Source organism: Quercus lobata, chromosome 5 (genome assembly GCF_001633185.2).
Source record: "Quercus lobata isolate SW786 chromosome 5, ValleyOak3.0 Primary Assembly, whole genome shotgun sequence".
NCBI classification, from domain to species: Eukaryota; Viridiplantae; Streptophyta; class Magnoliopsida; order Fagales; family Fagaceae; genus Quercus; species Quercus lobata.
In genome coordinates this window covers 87,169,899-87,190,743 of record NC_044908.1, presented here as the reverse complement: position 1 = coordinate 87,190,743, position 20,845 = coordinate 87,169,899, and the positions used below count along the sequence as shown (strand labels likewise).

At 32.1% G+C, this 20,845-nt stretch overlaps 3 protein-coding genes across 3 annotated transcripts; all 3 read left to right on the top strand.

Annotated features, from left to right (window-relative positions):
* The first annotated feature begins 1,505 nt into the window (after positions 1–1,505).
* On the top strand, positions 1,506–3,995 carry LOC115992626 (receptor-like protein EIX2). The gene is made up of 2 exons (XM_031116853.1): positions 1,506–3,107; positions 3,835–3,995. Exons 1-2 carry the CDS (start codon positions 1,709–1,711, stop codon positions 3,852–3,854), a joined length of 1,419 nt encoding a protein of 472 aa, XP_030972713.1. The 5' UTR covers positions 1,506–1,708; the 3' UTR covers positions 3,855–3,995.
* A 3,891-nt stretch (positions 3,996–7,886) lies between these two features.
* LOC115991400 (bifunctional UDP-glucose 4-epimerase and UDP-xylose 4-epimerase 1-like) lies at positions 7,887–13,587 on the top strand. The gene is made up of 8 exons (XM_031115096.1): positions 7,887–7,913; positions 8,327–8,536; positions 8,771–8,817; positions 8,968–9,103; positions 9,641–9,742; positions 11,578–12,026; positions 12,112–12,222; positions 13,418–13,587. Exons 1-6 carry the CDS (start codon positions 7,887–7,889, stop codon positions 11,659–11,661), a joined length of 606 nt encoding a protein of 201 aa, XP_030970956.1. The 3' UTR covers positions 11,662–12,026; positions 12,112–12,222; positions 13,418–13,587.
* Positions 13,588–18,775: 5,188 nt separating this feature from the next.
* LOC115989354 (tyrosine/DOPA decarboxylase 2-like) lies at positions 18,776–20,552 on the top strand. The gene has a single exon (XM_031113026.1). The coding sequence runs from the start codon at positions 18,881–18,883 to the stop codon at positions 20,399–20,401; it is 1,521 nt and encodes a 506-aa protein (XP_030968886.1). The 5' UTR covers positions 18,776–18,880; the 3' UTR covers positions 20,402–20,552.
* The last annotated feature ends 293 nt before the right edge of the window (positions 20,553–20,845 follow it).

The following is a 20,845-nucleotide window of genomic DNA, read 5'->3' as shown; positions in this document are numbered from 1 at the left end:
TCCCGATAATTTTACTTTTATTGTTCCTTGTGTTTGACTATGGGTTTAGATTTGCCCACGGAATTGAGACCTATAATCTGTCATTTCTCATTAGCCCCATAAATAAATAAATAAATAAAAACCGACATTATTTACTTCTAATATCTTCTAGTTGATGCAATTATTAATATTTAAAGCCGAGGTTCATGGTAAGCATACTTTAAATAACTTTCTTCACCTTGATCTACTCACCTTTATCATGAGAGGTATTTCCCTCCAACTTCTCCTCATTTTTGTTCTCCTTTTGTTGTGCTTGAAACCAACCGTTGAAAACCATTTGGGAGTGCGAGATGCTATCCAAGGCTGCATAGAGCAGGAGAGACAAGCACTTCTCAAGATTAAGGAAGACCTTATTGATGACTATGGCCATCTTTCTTCTTGGAGTACTGAGGAGAAGAAAAAAGATTGTTGTAAATGGAGAGGAGTCTATTGTAGCAACCAAACGGGCAACGTAATCATGCTTAAGCTCAATGCCTTGACCTTTCCTCCAAAGCCTTTGAGAGGTAAACTTAATCCTTTTTTGATTGAGTTGCAATACTTGACCTATTTAGATGTGAGTTTCAATGATTTCAATCACACTCAAATCCCAGAATTCATTGGTTCTCTCTCCAACTTAAGATACCTTAACCTTAGCTCTGCTACTTTCGGTAGAAACATTCCTTTTCAGCTTGGGAATCTTTCGAGATTGCAGTATCTTGATCTTGGTGAGAATCATTTTAATAATCCTGAAAACTTAGAGTGGCTCCCTCAACTTTCTTCTTTAAGATACCTTGCCATGAGTTTTGTTAATTTGAGTAAAGTTAATAATTGGCTCCAAGTTGTGAATAAATTACCTCACTTGACATCCTTATACTTACACTCTTGTGATCTTCCAAATATTTTCTCTATTCCACTTGTTAATTCTTCTACTTCTCTTGATGTCCTCGATCTATCTCATAATCATCTCACTTCTTCTTCTTCAGTACTAGAGTGGTTGTTCAATTCCAACACCAGTGTTTTTAAACTTTATCTCAATGAAAACCAATTTCATGGCTTAATTCCAGATGCTTTTAGCAAAATGAACTCTCTTGCACATCTCTATCTTGGAGATAATGAGTTTGAAGGTGGGATACCAAAAACCTTTGGTGGTGTGTGTAATTTAAAAACCTTGTCTTTATCTAGGAACAATCTTAGCGGTCAACTTCTGGAATTCATTCAAAACTTGACTGAGTGTGCAAACCATTCAATAGAGGCTTTGTATTTAGATTGGAATCATATCGTGGGATCATTACCTGATCTCACAATATTTCCCTTGCTGAGAGAATTACGACTTTCTAACAATCGTTTAAATGGGACAATACCTGAAAGTTTTGGAAAACTATCTAACCTAGAGAGTTTGTATCTTGGTGATAATTCACTAAGAGGTGTTATTTCTGAACACCACTTCTCAAAACTCACAAAATTGAAGAAGTTGTACTTATCTAATACCTCATTGGTTTTCAACCTCAGCTCTGATTGGGTTCCCCCTTTCCAATTAGATAAGATATATTTAACATCTTGTCATCTAGGCTCTCGATTCCCAAAATGGCTTCAAACTCAAAAAAATTTATATTGGCTTGATATTTCTAATTCTGGAATTTCTGATACAATTTCCAATTTCTATTGGGTCTTTAGTCCTCAACTAGAATATATGGATTTGTCTTACAATCAAATCACTGGCCAAATAGCAAATTTGTCATTGGAGTTCTACTTTCCCCCTGCGATAGACTTGGGTTCAAATAAATTGGAAGGAAAAATACCAAGATTTATGTTTAAAGCAATACATTTGGATCTTTCCAATAATATGTTTTCTGGGCCAATCCAATCCCTATGTGCAATTAGTATTAGAAATTTAAGTTGTCTAGATCTCTCCAATAACCAATTATCAGGAGAACTTCCTGATTGTTGGATGCATCTTGAAGAATTGAAAATTCTTAATTTGGCAAACAATCATTTTCATGGGAAAATCCCAAGTACAATGGGCTCCCTTCTTGGGATTGAAACATTGGATTTAGGCAACAATAGTTTCATTGGGGAACTTCCTTCATCCTTGAAAAATTGCACGGAGTTGACATTTATTAATCTTGGACACAATAACCTGTCAGGACAATTACCAATGTGGTTAGGGACCAGCAATCCAAATTTAGTTGTGCTCAACCTTCGATCCAATCACTTATATGGAAGCATGCCTTCACATCTATGCCATCTAGCTCATCTTCAACTTTTAGACCTCGCTTTAAACCAAATCTCAGGGAGTATACCAAAATGCCTCAATAATCTTACCCTTTTGACTCAAAAATTGAGTTCAAATGCCACCATCACCCATTTGTATGAAGAAGACTTTAGCAGGACTTCCAAGGACCGTGCATATGATGATCATGTGTTTTGGATGTGGAAAGGAAGAGAGTATGAGTACAAAGGTATTCTTGGACTAGTAAAAAGCATTGATCTCTCGAGCAACAAATTAACTGGGACAATTCCTGTAGAAATTATGGAACTTGCTGGATTGATATCTTTGAATCTCTCTAAGAACCTTTTGTCTGGACAAATCAGTTCAAATATTGGTGCTTTACTTTCGTTAGAGGTCATGGATCTGTCGAAAAACCAGCTTTTGGGTGGAATTCCTTCCAGCCTTTCTCGAATTCTTGGTCTAAGTTTCTTGGATTTGTCAAACAATAACTTGTCAGGCCAAATTCCAACGGGCCCTCAACTCAATACCTTTACTGCCACTGCATATGAGGGAAACCCAGGTCTCTGTGGAGCTCCACTTCCAAAGAACTGTTCAGGAGAAGAAACTACTCAAAACTCAAACAAGAGGAATGAGCATGATGGCAAGCAAGATGATGAAGATGGGTTTATAACCCTGGGGTTCTATGTTAGTGTGGCTCTTGGCTTTTTTGCTGGTTTCTGGGGAGTTTTTGGCACACTGGTACTGAAAAGGTCATTGCAATTAGCCTTTTTCAAGTGTTTGAACGATTTTAAAGACTGGTTATATGTGGCGATATCAGTGAATATGACCAGATTGCAAAGGCAGCTTCAAAAGCTAATCGGTAATAATTCTCTGTTCCCTAAACTTTTCTCTTCTATGCAATTATGCAAATAAATCTATCACTTCTACGTTATTTGTTTGTCTATGCTTTGCCTTTCGTTGTTTGGAAAGTACAATCAATTTTTCTAATTATTAATTTATTATTACTATTACTATTACTATTACTACTACTATTATTAATTAATTAATTTTTTTAAAAAAATTCATTGAATACATCTATAAACTTGTGTTTCAGGCTGTCAACAACTGTCTAGCTCTTATATATATCTCCACTGTTCTAGAATCTAGTCCTTGATTATTATATTTTGAACACAGGATACTAATTTGATTTTACTTTTCATAAAAGATCATGCTGGTGAACAAATATTGTCATTCTTTTCCATTTAGTTGATTATTTTATTTTACAGCCATGAATATTGTTGAGAGTACAATAGTAACCTTCACTGTACCGATTAGTGAGCCACCAATTAGGCAATTACCAAGCACACAATAATTCATGAACGAGTACTAGATTTATCATGTTCTCCGTTTTATTAGTTCAAAATAAGTAAACTATAATTATCTTTCAATTCATTCCAACATATATCTCACAAAAGTATTATCCTTCAACAAACAAACAAATTATTTTCTTCATATCCTTTTTGTTTTCTTTAATTTCTGTCCATTTTTATATCGCCATCTTGGGTACTAATAAGTAATATCTGTCGTTAACCTTTGTGTTTTAACAGGTGTTGCTATCCGACTTTAGAATACTTTTCTTTGGGAGATATGTAAACTTTGTGAACTCTGTGCTTTTTGTGCACTTTGTGTTTGGTATTTGTGTTAGAGCAGGCGTGTGCTTCAAAAAAAGACTTGTTGAAGATTGATAATAATTTGATATGTACCTTAATTTCAGTTCAACATAGTCACTTTAGACTTGTTTACCCTAAAATTTTTATTGTCGCACGTGTTATGATAATTGGTAAAATTATTTGCTTTAAAGTGCTAACAAATGGCATATTTAAATAGTTGGCAATTTCATTTTCAATCTATATTTACGCCGGTTGATAGTTTTGAGAAATAATTTAAAGACTAGAAGATTGTCCAGTCAAATTATATAACATTCAAACCCTCAACTAAATATTTGTGGCCGGCTTGAGAGAGATCATATTCTCTTCATGATGTTAAAGTTGTGTTTATTACACACAAACTGTTTTACATGGTGTGCAACAAATATTTTACTTTTAAAAAAAAAAAAAAAAAACCATCGAATTCCACTTGTAATCTAACTGGCAATGGGTGTATCTGTTCCTCTGCACTAGTAATCTAACTGGCAATGGGTGTAATTTTAATTGAGCTTTCGGAAGCTTACTAGGGCTTTTAATCGGTTTTGGGGTTTTTGGGTTTGATTTCCATGGATTACGGCCCATTTACTAGTTTAATTGTAGGCTGTGTAAAATTGGTTTGGACTTTGGAGTTAAACCGGGAGTCTGTTGGTGTGGTGATAAAAAGGATTTGAGTATTGAAGCTACTTGAGTAATTTTGCAAATCAAATTTGCAGAAATGACTCAATACTTTTTGAGTACTTGAAAGTTGAACCTAGGATCAACTGTTTTGATAATGTTGAATCCATGCTCACTGATTTCTTAAGCTAGAAATTTGTTTGATTCTCTTCATAACATAACAGTTGATAGTGGCACGAGTTAACATCTCGGATGACTTGAAAGTCTAGCTACCTCCATTATTTTCCCAGAAGCAACCAAATAGTTATAGTGAGATGGAGATATGGGAATTCATTAATTGTAAGCACTCAATATTTGAAGAATTCAGATAAATAGACATATGTCATTGTAATAACTTGGCACTTGTAAATCACTACTTTCTTTTTCTTTTTTAAAAGGAAGAAGCAGAAATGAATTATTTGAAGCTCAACATTTATAACGAATATAACAAAAAATTTAGGCCTTTTGATGGTTAATATTAATTTTCAAAACTAGAAATTTTAAGATGTTTTATAAATAGAGGAAAATACTTCAGCTAGCAAACTAAATTATCTAGCTAGGAAGACTATGGTAGTTTTCTTATTTTCTAGTTATTGTAAAGAAGATGTCAACAAAGCTTATTAGTGTTTTGCATAAAAAAGCAAGTAGAAATGAAAAAAAAAAATTATAATATATAAACTAAATATATATTTTTTTAAATTGTAATATATGAATTTAATTTACGTATTTTAATTAATATTAAAATATTCAAAAATATTCTCAATTAAAATTATTGCCTTTAAGTTTCAAATTGTATTGAGACGTGCAACCATATAATTATAAGCGTAGGGACAAAAAAAAAAAAAAAAATTTACAACTTTTTTTTCACTACTCTTGAGTTCCAATGGTGAAATCATGTTAAAGTCATGACAATTCAACCATAATTTCCCATCTTAGCAAGTTGTAAAAAAAAAAAAAATGTTGTGTGGTTTCAACCTGAATTAACATATCACTATGATAAATTATACTAGTCTCCTCACATGTGCTCCAGGCTTAGAGGATCTATTTGTCAATCTTAATTATTACCTATAGTATCCCCTTAGTTAAAGACTAAATGTAAGAACTGAATTGCTCAATTTAGTATTATATTCTCATTATTTTGTTTTTTTGTAAAATGACTTTCAAATCGTTAATGTGGTTATTTTTAATGTATAAATAATTAGACACCAAATATTCATATTCCAATTATATATATACATAGATTAAAAAAAAATGTCCTAAAGAATCATGTATTCCTTGCACTCAAAGAGGGAGCTATTCTGTTTTGATTTTCTAAATTTTTTATTGGGTAACATTATTTAAATTTTTAGTAATTAATATATAATGATAAGAAATGTGACTTTCAATTTTCTACTCCACGTTATTTTCTTTATAGAATAGTTATACTTGTATTGAAAGGAAAGTTGCTGCAAAATTTAGTACATAATTAGTTGTAAGTGATTTTCATGATTTAAAAGATTATTGAATTCTACTTTTTAAAGATTACATTTGATTAAGTAAAAATGTATCGTTATAGAAACATTATTAATTGGTAAAAAAGTGATGAATTTTTAGAAGGGTTAAAACATATATATTGGCCCTTGTTGGATCTAAATGAAAATCATTGAATATTTTCCAATTCAACTGGTATGAAAATTTTGTCAAATTTGTGGTATGTATAAGCAATATTACTCTTCAAAATATCACATCAACAATTTCGTGACCATCCAACCCAACAATATACTGTTATCTGCCATATTAATTGTTACAAATAAAAAACCTAACGTCTAACGATAAAGAAAATAAATAGAGAAATAGATAATTGGAGAGTGGAGTAGAAAAATGTAGATTTCTATCTTATCAATTAGTGAATATTTGCCAATTCAACTAGTATGAAAGTTCTGTCAAATTTGTTGTATGTATGCACAATATTACTCTTCAAAATATCACATCACCACAATTTTGGAGAGTTCAAATTTTATTTTTAATAGCCTTAAATTTTTATTTAAAATGTTCAAGTTTATTTTTAGAGTGGTATAGTGTTTTTTTTTTTTTTTTTTTTTTTTTTTTTTTTTTTTTTTTTTTTTGTCTAGGTGGTCAACAACACATTAATTTAAATTTTATTTATTTATTTATTTATTTATTAAAGGTATAAAAATTATTTTGTAAGGTTATTAAAACTAGAGAATTATCATGAATACCTACTTAAGACTCATGAAGGAAAAGTTTCAACATCATATTGGTAATGAAATATTAGTTCAATACATAACCTGCACTCGATGACATTTAGCCGCAGAGAAAATAGGTTCTGATAATCCGTATTCTCCAGTTGGGAGTTCATAAGGGAATAAAATGGAATGGAATGATTATAAGGGAATGGAAATGAATAGAATAGAAAGGAATGTATTTAATTAAAGGGAAATGAATGAAAAAGAATGGAATAGAATTAAGTAATCTTGATTGGATGTTTTAAACTAAAGGAATGGAAATGAATGGAATGTAAGTAATCTTATTTGAAAGCAACATGGAGAGAATGGAGTGGAATCATTTTATGACAACATTACTATTAGACCCTTATTTTAAAATAGGGGTATTTTGGGAGTCTTAGTAAAAAAAAAATTATTAAATCTAATTCTATTCCCTCCCAATTTCTGGAGGAATGAAAATTTGAGATTTTAAGAGAATATAGAGAAATGAGTGTTCCCTCCTATCCATTCCATTCCCTCCCACTTAAATTCCTAAACAAGGGAATATGCTTTCCATTCCCTCTATTAAAACTCCCAAACAAGAGAAAGAAAGAATATTCTAAAATTATTTTTTTCATTCATTTCCATTCCATTTCATTTCTTCCTCCCATACGAGAGGGAGTAGAAATTCTCTTTTGTGAAAACTAATGGGATTTTTGAACAGAAATGTTTAAAAATCCATACATTATATAATTAATACTTTGATTCACAGAGGTGATATTTGTGTTAATTTTACCAATCGTGTGTCTTGAATGAAAATCACATTCATCACCATATTTCTCATGATTTGATAATTAAAGTAACCATCAGTTTTAATTTGGTTGATCGCATTCCCAGTTTCATTTTTAAATAAACGTAATAAAAACCAGAAAATAAGGACAGGCAAAAAAAAAAAAAAAAAAATCAAGCTGGTTGTATACCTTTTTCTTCGCAACAGAAATTTCTATCACCTCCTGTATAATGTTTCTAGTCTCAATATTAATAATTGATTTTTCTCTCTTCTGAAATGCAGCAAGGATATTAATATATTCTCAAATGGAGAATGGAGATTTTCCACTAGAGGTAAACCTAGGCATTGTTTCTCTATTTTTCTTTCTCATCAAAGCAAAATATTTCTTGAATGTGCAATTGTATTCTGTTCTGAGGAAAGACAGGAACAGACCAACAGTTCGTTTTTATGGCTTTAAAACTTCAGTATCCTCCCATCAAAAAAAAAAAAAAAAAAAAAAAAAACACTAAAATCCCGCGTAATTCTTTTCTCCAATTTTTTACGTTCTTCAACGGAATTTTAACACAACCCTCGGAATAAAGTCTCTCTCTCATGAACTCAGAATTCAAAAAAACCAATTTTCGAATAAAGTCTTTGCTTACTCTCTTAGAAAACCCATTTTCATTCTGTTCAACCATCCCCCAAACTAAATGAGACTCTTAGAAAATTCTCTGTCTCTCGGAGCTCATCTCATCTTCGACGATAGGTTGAGGCGCGGTGGTCGGCGGTCCTATCTCCGACGATTCTGGTTACCGAAGGAGCCGGTTTCATTGGCTCTCACACTGTGGTTCAGCTTCTCAATGAAGGCTTTAGGGTTTCGATCATCGACAATCTTGATAATTCCGTCTCCGAAGCTGTTGATAGGGTTCGTGATTTGTTCGGCCCTAAGCGTTCTCAGAATCTTGAATTCCACCTGGTATTCAATTTTGTGTGTGTGTAAATTTCTGTTTTGTTTGGTTACCGAGAAAATGAGGGAAAAGAAGGTTAGAAATTAGAGATTCTTGAATATCCTGAGCAATGCTGGTTTTAATTTTCGGGAGATTTGTATTTATTTATTTATTTTTTTAAATTTTACAGTTTCTTGGCAACCAAATGGTGGCGTTTTGAGGTTTTTGGCTTTTGGTTATATTACGTGTTGGTTTGATTGCAGGGTGATCTTAGGAATAAGGACTTGGAGAAGCTCTTTTCTCAAACACAGTATGTTTAATTTCAATTACATTAGCAGTGCTATGATTTTCCACTGATTTCATTCAATTTTACTCTAAACTATTTTCTGCAGAAACAAACAGAATTATAGACTTTTTCAGAATTGGCTTAATTTTGTGCCATTGGCTTTGTTTGAGACAGATTTGATGCTTTGATCCATTTTGCTGGCCTAAAAGCTGTTGGGGAGAGTGTTGCAAGCCTTAGCCGTTATTTTGATAACAATTTGATTGGCACTATTAATCTTTATGAGGTTATGGCAAAATATGATTGCAAAAAGGTGTGTCCACGATTTAATTTCTTGAACTCATTTGATTTTGTTTTTGAATCTTGCGCTTGTAACAAATGGTTTGGAAATGAATCAACAATAATCTATGTCTTAAAGAATTTTTAGCTGTTGAGTTATGCATTAAACGTTCATTTTAGTCATATTTGATTTTGCAAAATCTTTGATTCCAATATATTTCTTTTCAAATCATAATTGCATAAACTATGATTTGTATATGTAGCTGTATATTTGTGGAATCAATATTGTTGTTTTTGATGTCTTACTGCTAAATTGAAGTTTTTATGTTCGATGACTAATTCTTTTGTCGCCACGGGCCTTGTAAATGACCCACCATTGTAACTATCGAATCATAAAAAATGTCTAATTATTTGTTTGTCAAAAGTAGTTATAGCATTCAAGTTCCAGTTGAATCTTTAACAGAGAATTTTTTAGTCTTAGAATGTGAACCATTTTTTTTATTGATTACATCACATGTTGGCATGCTCTGCCCACTACTGACACAAGTAATGTTATCCTGTGGCCAAATAGATGGTTTTCTCATCTTCTGCAACAGTTTATGGTCAACCTGAAAAAATGCCCTGTGTTGAGGATTTCGAATTGAAAGCTATGAATCCTTATGGAAGGACCAAGGTATGTATCACTGGGTGCTTAGTAATGTTTATTTTGGGCATACCACACATAGGATCCATCTTTGAAGTTGGATAACCCCACTTGCTGTTTCTTGCGTTCATAGGAGTGCAGTTTCTTTTCTTTCCTGACTAATGAGTTTAATGTAACATCCAATTTTCCCTAGATTGTGTTCTTTTAAAGTTCCTTTGTGATGGTCTTCTGTTTAGTGTGATTGCAAATGTGAACTTGTTATTCTTATTTGTGCTGAGCAGTTGGTGGTGCAGGTCTTGGTGGTGGTCTAGAGGTTTCATGTATACCCCCTTTGTATTATGAGATAACCCCCCTTGTATTATGAGATTTCAAACCTAGTTTTGCCAATCAAAGGAGATAAAAAAGGTTCAAACCTAGGTGAGTAATTGGCCGTATAGTATGCATATTTGATTATGATGTAAATTGCTTATGTTACCTATGTTTTTAACTTGAAAAGGAATAGACTTAAAGGAAGAAAGTTTTGTGGGAATTTGATTCTATGTATATGTCTACTCGGTTGTATTGACGTTAAAAGAAACAAATAGTTCATTGATGTGTACTTATAAAAAAAAAAAAAAGGTCTGGAAGTAAAAGGCATGGCATGTAAGGCTTCTTTTTGTTGCTTTCTTCTTATTTATTGGGATATAAGACAGTAAAATTTTAACTCTCCTCATGTAATCTTTAGGAGAAACTTTTTATGTACACCCTGTGTATGTGATGAGGTTTCTCCTCCTTCTAGAAGAACTTCTTGCTATTAGAAAAATATGATAAGTAAAAACTATAAAATTGTAATGTTAAGAAAATGTAAAGATGAGAAATGAAACAGATTGGAACTCTTTTTTTGGGTGTTACCACTCACCAGTTAGACATCCTCAAACAACTGTTGTGTCTCACTTATCAAAGTCAAATTGTATTTCAATGTATTACTGATTGATTTGGAAAACAAAAAATAAAGAAGAAGATTCAATTTAGAAGTTTGAGTCAATATGTTTTGTTTGATATAAAATGTTATGCAGAGGTGCTGGAAATTGCATTATGTTATTATTCCTCAAGTCTAGTTAGAAATTACTATATCTCTCTCTAAGCAATGCTGAAGGAGAAATTGCATGATATGTCATAGAAAAGCTGTGATTAGCTGTCTTTTTGTTTTTTGTTTTAATTTCCTGCCTGGAATTGTTACAAGTGTTATCTTTTGTGCAGTGATCAAATGTTTTGCTCTCTGTGAAAATATTGCATTTTTGATGTTGTCAAATGAATTTCAAACAGAAAGCAAGGAAATTTGCAAATACATTTTTTTGGCAGCCAGTGCTTTTTGGAGCATATCTTGCCATCAAACATCATTTTCTCTCTTGGAAAAAGAAAAAATAGGATACAATATTTTTGTTGCCCTTTTCTCTGTTTGAGGAACAAGTTATATAAAATATAAAAATTATAAATTTAATTCATAATTTAGAATATTTGCTACATTCAAATTTTCAATTAGCATGCTAAGTTTAATCGATGTGGGGAAAATTTTCAATTATAAATTTAATCTGCACAATCTTATATTTTTTTAATTCTAAATGTGGGGAAAATGAGTTTAGTCGATGTTACTGGGTGCTTCATGCTGGTAATGGTTCAGACCTGATGCTATATAAATATAAATTATCCAGGTATCAGGTAGTGTAGAACCTAGCTAATTTGAGGCATGATGTTAGCATTCTGATTACTTATCTACTCCAAATTCCAACTTTGTATTGAGTACTTCAGAATGGTTCCATTGGGATCACCTAAAGTTGGGGATGTTAGATTCAATTTTCATTTGCATCTGTTTTCTTGCCTCACAGTCTTTGCTTCCAGATTATCAGCGGCTTTCTCATAGGTTGAATACTTCAAAGCTTATGAAAATAGAGGTGAGTTCCTACACTTGATTGTATTTAATAATTTTGGAGAAACTCTAGTCTTGGTAACCTGCTACATGATGTGCCTTGTGAGTGGTGGCTATGTCAAGTTGTGTACCTATTTTGATGAAATTCGCTATGAATTCTTATACTCAGCTCTGCTTTTCTGTTTTTGGCATAATGTTGCTTCTTGGATTTTCGTTTCTCTGCCATTCTTTTTCCTCTTATTATAAAGTACTTTAACCAATGGATAGGCAGAATATTTCCAAAATAAACTGGTGGACACAATGCATTTTATGGAGATTCTAATTTAAGACACTGTTGAAAAGGATACCTTCTTCTGCAAGCTTCCAAATTTAGTAGAGCAGCTTCCTCATCCAATTGTCCTGAAAAAGGTGTGACATGGAAATTCTAATGTTATATATCTACTTGAAATGTCTTTGAATGCCAGCTTATGTTTTTGTTTTCTTGTTTCTACAGTTAGTTCCATTATTAGCTTCTGCACTTGAATTTGGTTCAGCTGCTGCCCCTGCTTTGGCTGCCTTGTTGAAAATGGGTTCTTGGCTTTCGACAGAAGAATTCAGTTCCAAGGTCATGCTCTTTCAGTACATTTACAATATCCTTATTTTCAGATGTTAATTTTTGTCTTATAATGATCTGGGTTGATTGATATCTATCCATATAATGCATAGAGCTTTAGTTGCTTGTTCGGCCAGTTTGATGGCTCTATATGAACTAGCATTTTTTGTGATGCCCTAGGAATAAGATCTATGCATGTGCAAAGGAGAATTATTATTTTTTTGTTAAGTAATAAGATTATATAAATCCGAAAAAATGAGCCACCCAAGTATACAGGAAATATACTGGTTAGACAACTAGTACATTGGACTTGATGTATTTGGTTGTATACATTCGACTTTTGATGTATTTGGTTGTAGTATGTGGTTTTTGTGCATGATTGTGGGTTTTTTTTTTTTTTTTTTTTTTTAGAAAATCTTATTTTGAGAGTCAAAAGACCCTTAAATAATCTTATTTATCAAGAGTTGTACATGTAAATCTTTTAACCCTTGGTAAATAAGGTTATTTAAAGGCCTCTTGACCCCTAAAATAAGACTAGAGTACTTGTTTTAAGGGCCACGAAGGCCTTCAAAATTTCTTTTTCGACGGTATAAGTTTCGAAAAAGAATATAGATTTTTTAAACCCCACTTTTAAACTAATGGCTCAAGTTAGCCAAGTCGAGCCTAACAAAAGACTATTTAGCTCCATCATGTACTTCTCATGTAACCTTTCTCGAATTGCCACTCGTGAGTTAGTCGCAAGCAAGTTGTGAACTTCACTGTATGTACAATTCTTTACCAAACTCTCACACTCAACCCTTACATTAAATCCCACAAAAATATAGGGAAATGGTTGAACAAAATACAATTAAATTTGACACGAAATTAAAACCAATGTAAACATAGTTGTAAATCACAACATTACAACTAGGGATAGCCAACCACAAAGTTTTGGTATTGACGTGTTCTTGATATTTTTACTAGAGGTGGTTAAATGGATGATATGGAGGTTGTGGGTTCTCTAGACCATTAATTTCTTTAGATATCTGGTTTCTTGTAGACTAGAAAAGATAAATATTGTAAATCTAGGCTTCTTCGCTCATGTATTTTATACCACACAGCGTAAGAATCTTTTAAAAACAACTTGTTTCACCAGCAACTGCTCAAGAAAGTTATTTATCAATACCTTATATGTATGTGTAAGTAATATATGCATTCTGTCATGCAGGAGATCATGGGAGTTTACAGCAAAAATGGTATGATCAGCTATGCTGCATACCGAAAGATTTTTCCTATGAGAATATTGTTGTCGAGTGTTGCAGGCACCCTAAATAATGTTACTTTTACCTTCTTTGGGGGTGTTTTTTTTTTTTTTTTTTTTTTTTTTTTTTAATTATTATTATTATTTTTTTTATTGTATTCCATACATGTCACTTTTGCAGGAACCCTAAAATTTTCTTTCTAGGTACATGACCATTAATGAATAAAAATAGTACAAATATTTTTATAATTGTGGGCCACTTAAATTATTGCCAATTGGACTTAAATGAGCCCTAGTAAAAGTCCCAATGCTAGCTTAAGGCCCCAATTGTTTGAGGTAGATGTTAAATGGTAATGGTAGCTTAAATGGTAATGGTAGCTAAGGCCCCAATTGCATGAGGTAGATGTTGCATAATTTGCCATGTTAACATATCACTTTGAAGTTCTATTTGTCAATCTCTAATTATTAACTATTGTATCCCCTTAGTTATAGGCTAAATGTAAGAATTGAAATGCTCAATTTAGTATTATATCCATGGTTGTCAAAATCTCGATCTAGATCTTACGATTTTATAATTTTATCTGCCCAAAATGATCTAGATTTCAAAGATCTTTGCGATCATTCAAGTTCAGTAGGATTGTATGATTCTGACGATCCCAAACAAATTTGGTTTCTTGTAATCTTCTTTAACATGACAAAAGATTCAGTTGGACCCAAATGAAAAGTAAAATCCCAATAGAACAAGTTTTTCCACTCAAATGTAGATAGAGTGTCAGTTCGGCCCAAATAAAAAATATTCCAATAAAGTGTCACATTTTCAGGTTTTTGGCATTTTTAAATGATGCTTACAAATAGATGTAGTGATATATGGTAATTATATTAATTAATGTATAATTTATGTAATTATTTAGCATATCAATGTGTATTTTTTTTTCCAAGTAATGTAGGATCTTACGATTCACGATTCGATCCTACAATTTATGATCCTACTTACATCTCATGATCCTATGTAGGATCCCGATTTTGACAACCTTGATTATATCCTCATTATTTTGTTTTTTTATTAAATTACTTTCAATTTGTTAATATGGTTGTTAATCTTTAATTTATAAAATACTCCCAATTATATACATAGATAAAAAATAAAATAAAATAAAATGTCCCAAAAAATGGTGTATCCCTAACACTCAAAGAGGGAATTATTTTGTTTTTGTTTTTTTTTCTAAATTTTTTATTGGTTAACACTATTTATATAGTAAAGACTTTCAATTTTCTAGTCCATGATATTTTCTTTATAGAATAGTTATACTTGTATTTACTCTTTCAAATTTCTCTATAATCACAAAAAATAAGAATTTTCAATCATGAATGGTATAGCTAGAATTAGTTTTCGAAAGAAAATGAAAGATGATTTTCTAATGGATTTTTTGTCTTTAAATATTGAAAGGAAAGTTGCTGCAAAATTTAGTACATAATTAATTATAACTAATTTTCATGATTTAAAAGATAATTGAATTCCTTTTTTTAAAGATGTATCATTGTATACACAATATTACTCTTCGAAATATCACGTCAACAATTTCGTGACCATCCAACCTAACAATATATACTTTCATCTACCATATTAATTGTTACAAATATAGAATGTAATTGTCAACCGACAAAGAGAATATATAGAGAAATAAATGATTGGAAGAGTGGAGTAGAAAAATGTAGACTTCCAATTAATAATATATAGAAAAATAGATGGTTACCAAATTTTTTTTTTTTTTTTAAACAAACGCACACAAAAGGATGGGGTAAAGAGGTCCAAACATAAAATGATAATGGGTCAATAATTAATAATATCTCCCGACACTTGAAATACTAGTCAATTAGATGGAACCCATATAAAACAATAAAATAATAGACCCTTACAATTATGGTATGAGTATGACATGGTACCAAATTCAACTTTATAAAAGAGTGGTGGCACACAAAAAAATAAAAATAAAAACTAAGATTTCCCTATTGGAGGTTATGACCCTTAAATTATTCGAAGGCTTACAAATATCTCAAAAATAATGAGTTCAAGGTGGGGATATCCCTGGATATATGCGGATGCAAATTAACTAAGTTCACCACATCGATGAACTTAGTTTTCAAGATATATGTGGATGCAAGCTATGTTATGTGGTTCGATACAAACTCATTTTTCAAGAAAGGGATGTATGAATATCCACACACATGATATCCTTGCATACACGTTCACTATTAATAGACGGCATAACCACTTTTTTTTTTTTTTTTCTTTTTTTGAGAAAAAGGTAAGGTCTTATAAATTATAAAACATCAGTTTGGAATACAATATATCTCCAAATCAGAGGATAGTTCTTCTACCCAAACATCTAAATCAACAAATAAAATTGCTCTTCTGGGGAGGGCATGAGCTAACTTATTCCCTGCTCTTATATATTAATCACTTTGTCTACAAACCACACACAAAACGGTGATAAATACTTATGGTGAAATATTTGGTGGAGTTATGGGCCTTGATGTCATGTGGTGTAATCAAGTTATACCTGATCTAACTCTAAGAAATGCTATATCACCAAATAACTTGTTACTGAATTAATATTTTGAAAATCCAACCGTTGAATTACATGTTCTATATGTTCTTAACATGCATGTCAATCTTCATATCAATCAGTTGTTATCTACTATTTGATCCCTAAACTCATCTTTTATACATTATTTTAAACTAAAAAAACTTGAATTTTAACAATTGATTAATGGCATAGCTATTAATCTTTGATCACCTTAAAATTTTACAAGCATGGGGAATATACGAAGATAATGTAATTTAACGGTGGATTTGTCAATATTCGCATCCAACTAAAAAATATCAAATGGTGTAACATTACTTATAGTTATACTAAGTGTAACTTGAACTCCACCATATATATATATATATATATATATATTTATATTTATATATAGTCAAAGCTGAGAGAAAATTTAATTAAATTCTAAATTGGAGTTAATTTGCGCCACGTGTTTTATCAAATTTTTAATTTTGTTTCAAATGAATTATTAGGTCAAAAATCAAAGAGTGTAAATTAAATTAAATTCTAAATGAATTTTAATTGGAGTTCAATTTTGTGTCATGGATCTCATCTAATTTTTTTATTTTTGTGGCAAGTGAATTATTGAGTGCAAAAACTGAAGGGTCTAGATCCAGTTAGATTCTAAATCATATATATGTAATTGTGATAGTTTTTAAATATACCCGTGTATATGCAAGGGATTACACGCTAAAGCTCTGTTTATATAGCTTATTTTTTGTCATACTATTTTACTATTTAATTTATTTTTGCTACTATTTATGTGGTTCACTATACTTTTTAGTACTATTTAAAAATTTTACTGTACTATTTTAACTAATTTTTCCTTTATATACGATACTTTTAGTATTTTGCTTCCCAAACAGAAGCTAATATTTTTAACAACAGAAATGTTTAGTTGACGTTCGTCGCTTTGTATTATGTAACATTACATCACTCATACCTACTCAACACCTAATTAGAGCATCCACAGCAGTGGAGCTAAAAATTTAGCTTTTTAGCTCCACCAAAAGTTACTTTATCTATTTTACCTACATACATGCTGCAGCAGTGGATCTATTTTAGCTTTTAACACAATAAAATAATATAAACATCACAATAAAATAATATATCCATTACAATAAAATAATATATCCACTACAATAAAATAATATATCTTATACAATAAACAACAACCACAACCACCTTCAACCGCCACCGCCACCGCCGCCACCACCATCGCCGCCGCCGTCGCCGCCGCCGCCGCCGCCGCCGCCACCATCGCCGCCGCCGCCGCCGCCGCCATCAAATTTAGCTTTTTAGCTCCACTGCTGCAAATGCTCTTATATGCCACACCAGCAATTCTAAAATCATGTCAACAAATACACACTATTCCCACATAAATAGCAAAAACTTGTAACCGAACAATTTCACGAACATCTAACAACCCTAATCCCTATTCTCTTTTCACTTTTTTGCTCTTAGCTGTCTCATGTCTGGCACTTCACCGACTCAAGAACCTCACATCTGATCTCGCTGTCAAGCACTGTACTAATCAATGATAACGAACAATAAATCTAACAATCAAGGCCGGCTCTCTGACTAAGTCAATTAGTTCATTGGCTAAGGCCCCCAAGTAGAAGGGGGTCTCAAAATTTTGAAAACGAAGGGATAGTATAAAAAATAAAAATAAAAATAAAAAATTTAGTTTCAGATAAAACTCCAAAAAATATGATACATCTTTAGGACAAAAAAACAAAAAATTTGGAATATTCTTGTAAACATCGGTACCCAAAAAAATTTTTAGTCTAAAAAAAATCAATTATCCCAAAAAAATTATCATTAACCTCTAGACAAATCAAAAATTTCAAATCCCTAAAATTTACTTGTACCTTTTCTCTCACTCTCACTCTTGCTCTCTGCCTCTCTCTCTTAGCTAGATAATGAGAGTCTACAAAAACACTGTCTTAAACTTGAATCTTTTCTCAAACATGATGTTTATTATGATATTGATGGTTTAGATTTATTTTTAAAGTTAAAAGTTTTAAAAGAAATTTTATAAATAAAAGGTTATACTCCTACCTTCTTCAGTGTGTATATATATATATATATATATATATATATAAGGATATAATCCAATTGACATACTAAATTATATAAAAATGTTAGATTCATGTCCAAATATATGCATTACTTATAAAATTTTACTAACAATACCTGTTATAATTACTTTTGCAAAAAGAAGTTTTTCAAAATTAAAATTAATAAAAGCATATCTAAGATCGATAATATCTCAAGAAAAATTAAGAAGATTAGTTATACTATCGATTGAAAATGAGATGTTAGAAAAACTTAAAATCAAAATTTAATTAATCAATTTGTATCTTGAAAGACAAGAAAAATATATTTTAAATGAAATATATTATAATATAAAAATATTGAATAAATATTAATTTAATTAATACAAAAATATAAAAAATGCCTCATTTTAATTCTCGCTTAAGATCTCAAAATGTTTAGTCTCAAAATGTTTAGGGTGGGCCCTGCTAACAATACAAATACTTTTGTTACGACTAATAATGAAAGCAATAAAAAATTTAATTACGGAGCTGAGTTCTCAAGTGTATGTATGTTGTTAGTTATGTTCCAATAAATATGTATGATAGCAACTTCAGCATTTCTTTTTTTCAAATAAATTAATTGCTTTTCTCTTTTCTTTATAAGCCCTTCTTGCCATTGATTATATCTCACTCAACCAGCGCAAACTTAGATTCTGCATAGATTTTTCTCCTTTATTTTTCATAGAACAACTTTTAGTTTGGCAAAAAACCTACTCAAAACAATCAATATGGGTAGCCTCAAGCTCGATCATGAACTTGAAAATGATTCTCACATGATGGTTAACCCTCTAGACCCAGAGGAATTCAGGAGGCAAGGCCACATGTTGATAGACTTCATTGCTGATTATTACCAAAATATAGAGAGTTACAAAGTCCTAAGCCAAGTTGAGCCAGGTTACCTTAAAAAACTCTTGCCAGAATCTGCCCCCTATTATCCTGAATCAATTGAAACCATCCTCCAAGATGTGCAAAAATATATTATACCTGGGATCACACATTGGCAGAGTCCTAATTACTTTGCCTACTTCCCTTCAAGTGGTAGCACTGCAGGTTTTCTTGGTGAAATTCTAAGCACTGGCTTTAATGTAGTCGGATTCAATTGGATGTCATCACCAGCTGCAACTGAGCTAGAATGTATTGTCATGGATTGGCTTGGAGAAATGCTTATGCTACCAAAGTCTTTCCTTTTCAAAGGCAATGGTGGAGGTGTATTACAAGGGACTACTTGTGAGGCCATTTTGTGTACAATAGCTGCAGCGAGGGATCAAATGCTAAATCAATGTGGGAGTGAGAAGATGGAAAAGTTGGTGGTCTATGGGTCAGACCAAACACATAGTGCGCTACAAAAGGCAGCCCAAATTGCTGGAATCCACACAAAGAACTTCCGAGCCATCAAAACTACGAAGTCAAATTCGTTTGGGTTATGCCCAAACTCTTTAAGAGATGCAGTTCGTGCAGATGTTGAAGCTGGGCTAGTCCCATTCTTCCTATGTGCCACAGTTGGGACAACTTCAACAAATGCTATTGATCCAATAGGGCCATTGTGTGAAGTAGCAAAAGATTTTAACATATGGGTTCATGTTGATGCTGCATATGCTGGAAGTGCTTGCATTTGCCCAGAGTTTCGTCATTTCATTGATGGGATTGAGGGTGCAAACTCGTTTACTTTGAATGCACATAAATGGTTCCTTACAACTCTAGATTGTTGCTGCCTTTGGGTGAAGGATCCAAGTGCCTTGATAAAATCTCTCTCAACTAATCCAGAGTTTTTGAGAAACAAGGCCACAGATTCAAAACAAGTGGTGGACTACAAAGACTGGCAAATAACCTTGAGCCGAAGATTCCGAGCCATGAAATTATGGCTTGTGCTAAGAAGCTATGGCGTGGCTAACCTCAGGAACTTCCTCAGAAGCCATGTCAAAATGGCAAAGCTTTTTGAAGAACTTCTAAGAAATGATAATAGGTTTGAAGTTATGGCCCCTAGAAACTTTGCTTTGGTTTGCTTTAGGGTTTTGCCTTGGCCGAGTGATATCAGTGTGGCTTATCATGTGGAGCGTGTAAATGAGCTAAACAAGAAGCTGCTAGAGTCGATCAATGAGTCAGGGAACGTGTACATGTCTTCCTCTGTGGTTGATGGAGCATACATTATACGGTGTGCTATAGGTGCAACTCTGACAGAGAAAAGACATGTGATTAGGGCTTGGAAGGTTATACAAGAGCATGCAGATGATTTACTCAGCAAATACTAGTGTAAAGGTATTGACACTAGAGTTTGCTTTATATCTTAGCCAGTGAAAGTATTATTTCGTGATTTTCATTCAAATAAGTGTGCATGGGATGTGGCAATTTGATGCCATGCACAATCCCTTATCTTCTATATAAGATGTTTTTATTCTACAATATATCTTTTTGTTGACAAAAATAATTAGCTATAATGTGGTTATCGTATGATGAAAAATTTATTTATAACTCGATGAAGGCATTGGCCTAGAATGTAAAGTTTTTGCCTAAGTCGATTTCTCAATCGGTATATGATGACTTTTTCATCTAAAGCGAAAAGCTAAATGAAAAAAGTGAAGATAAGCAAACACGTGTTTGTTTAGTTGTATGTCTGTCTGTCTGTCTCCTTTTCTCTTTCTACCCAACTAGTAATATAATAATAATAATAATAAATGATGAAATAAAACACTGAC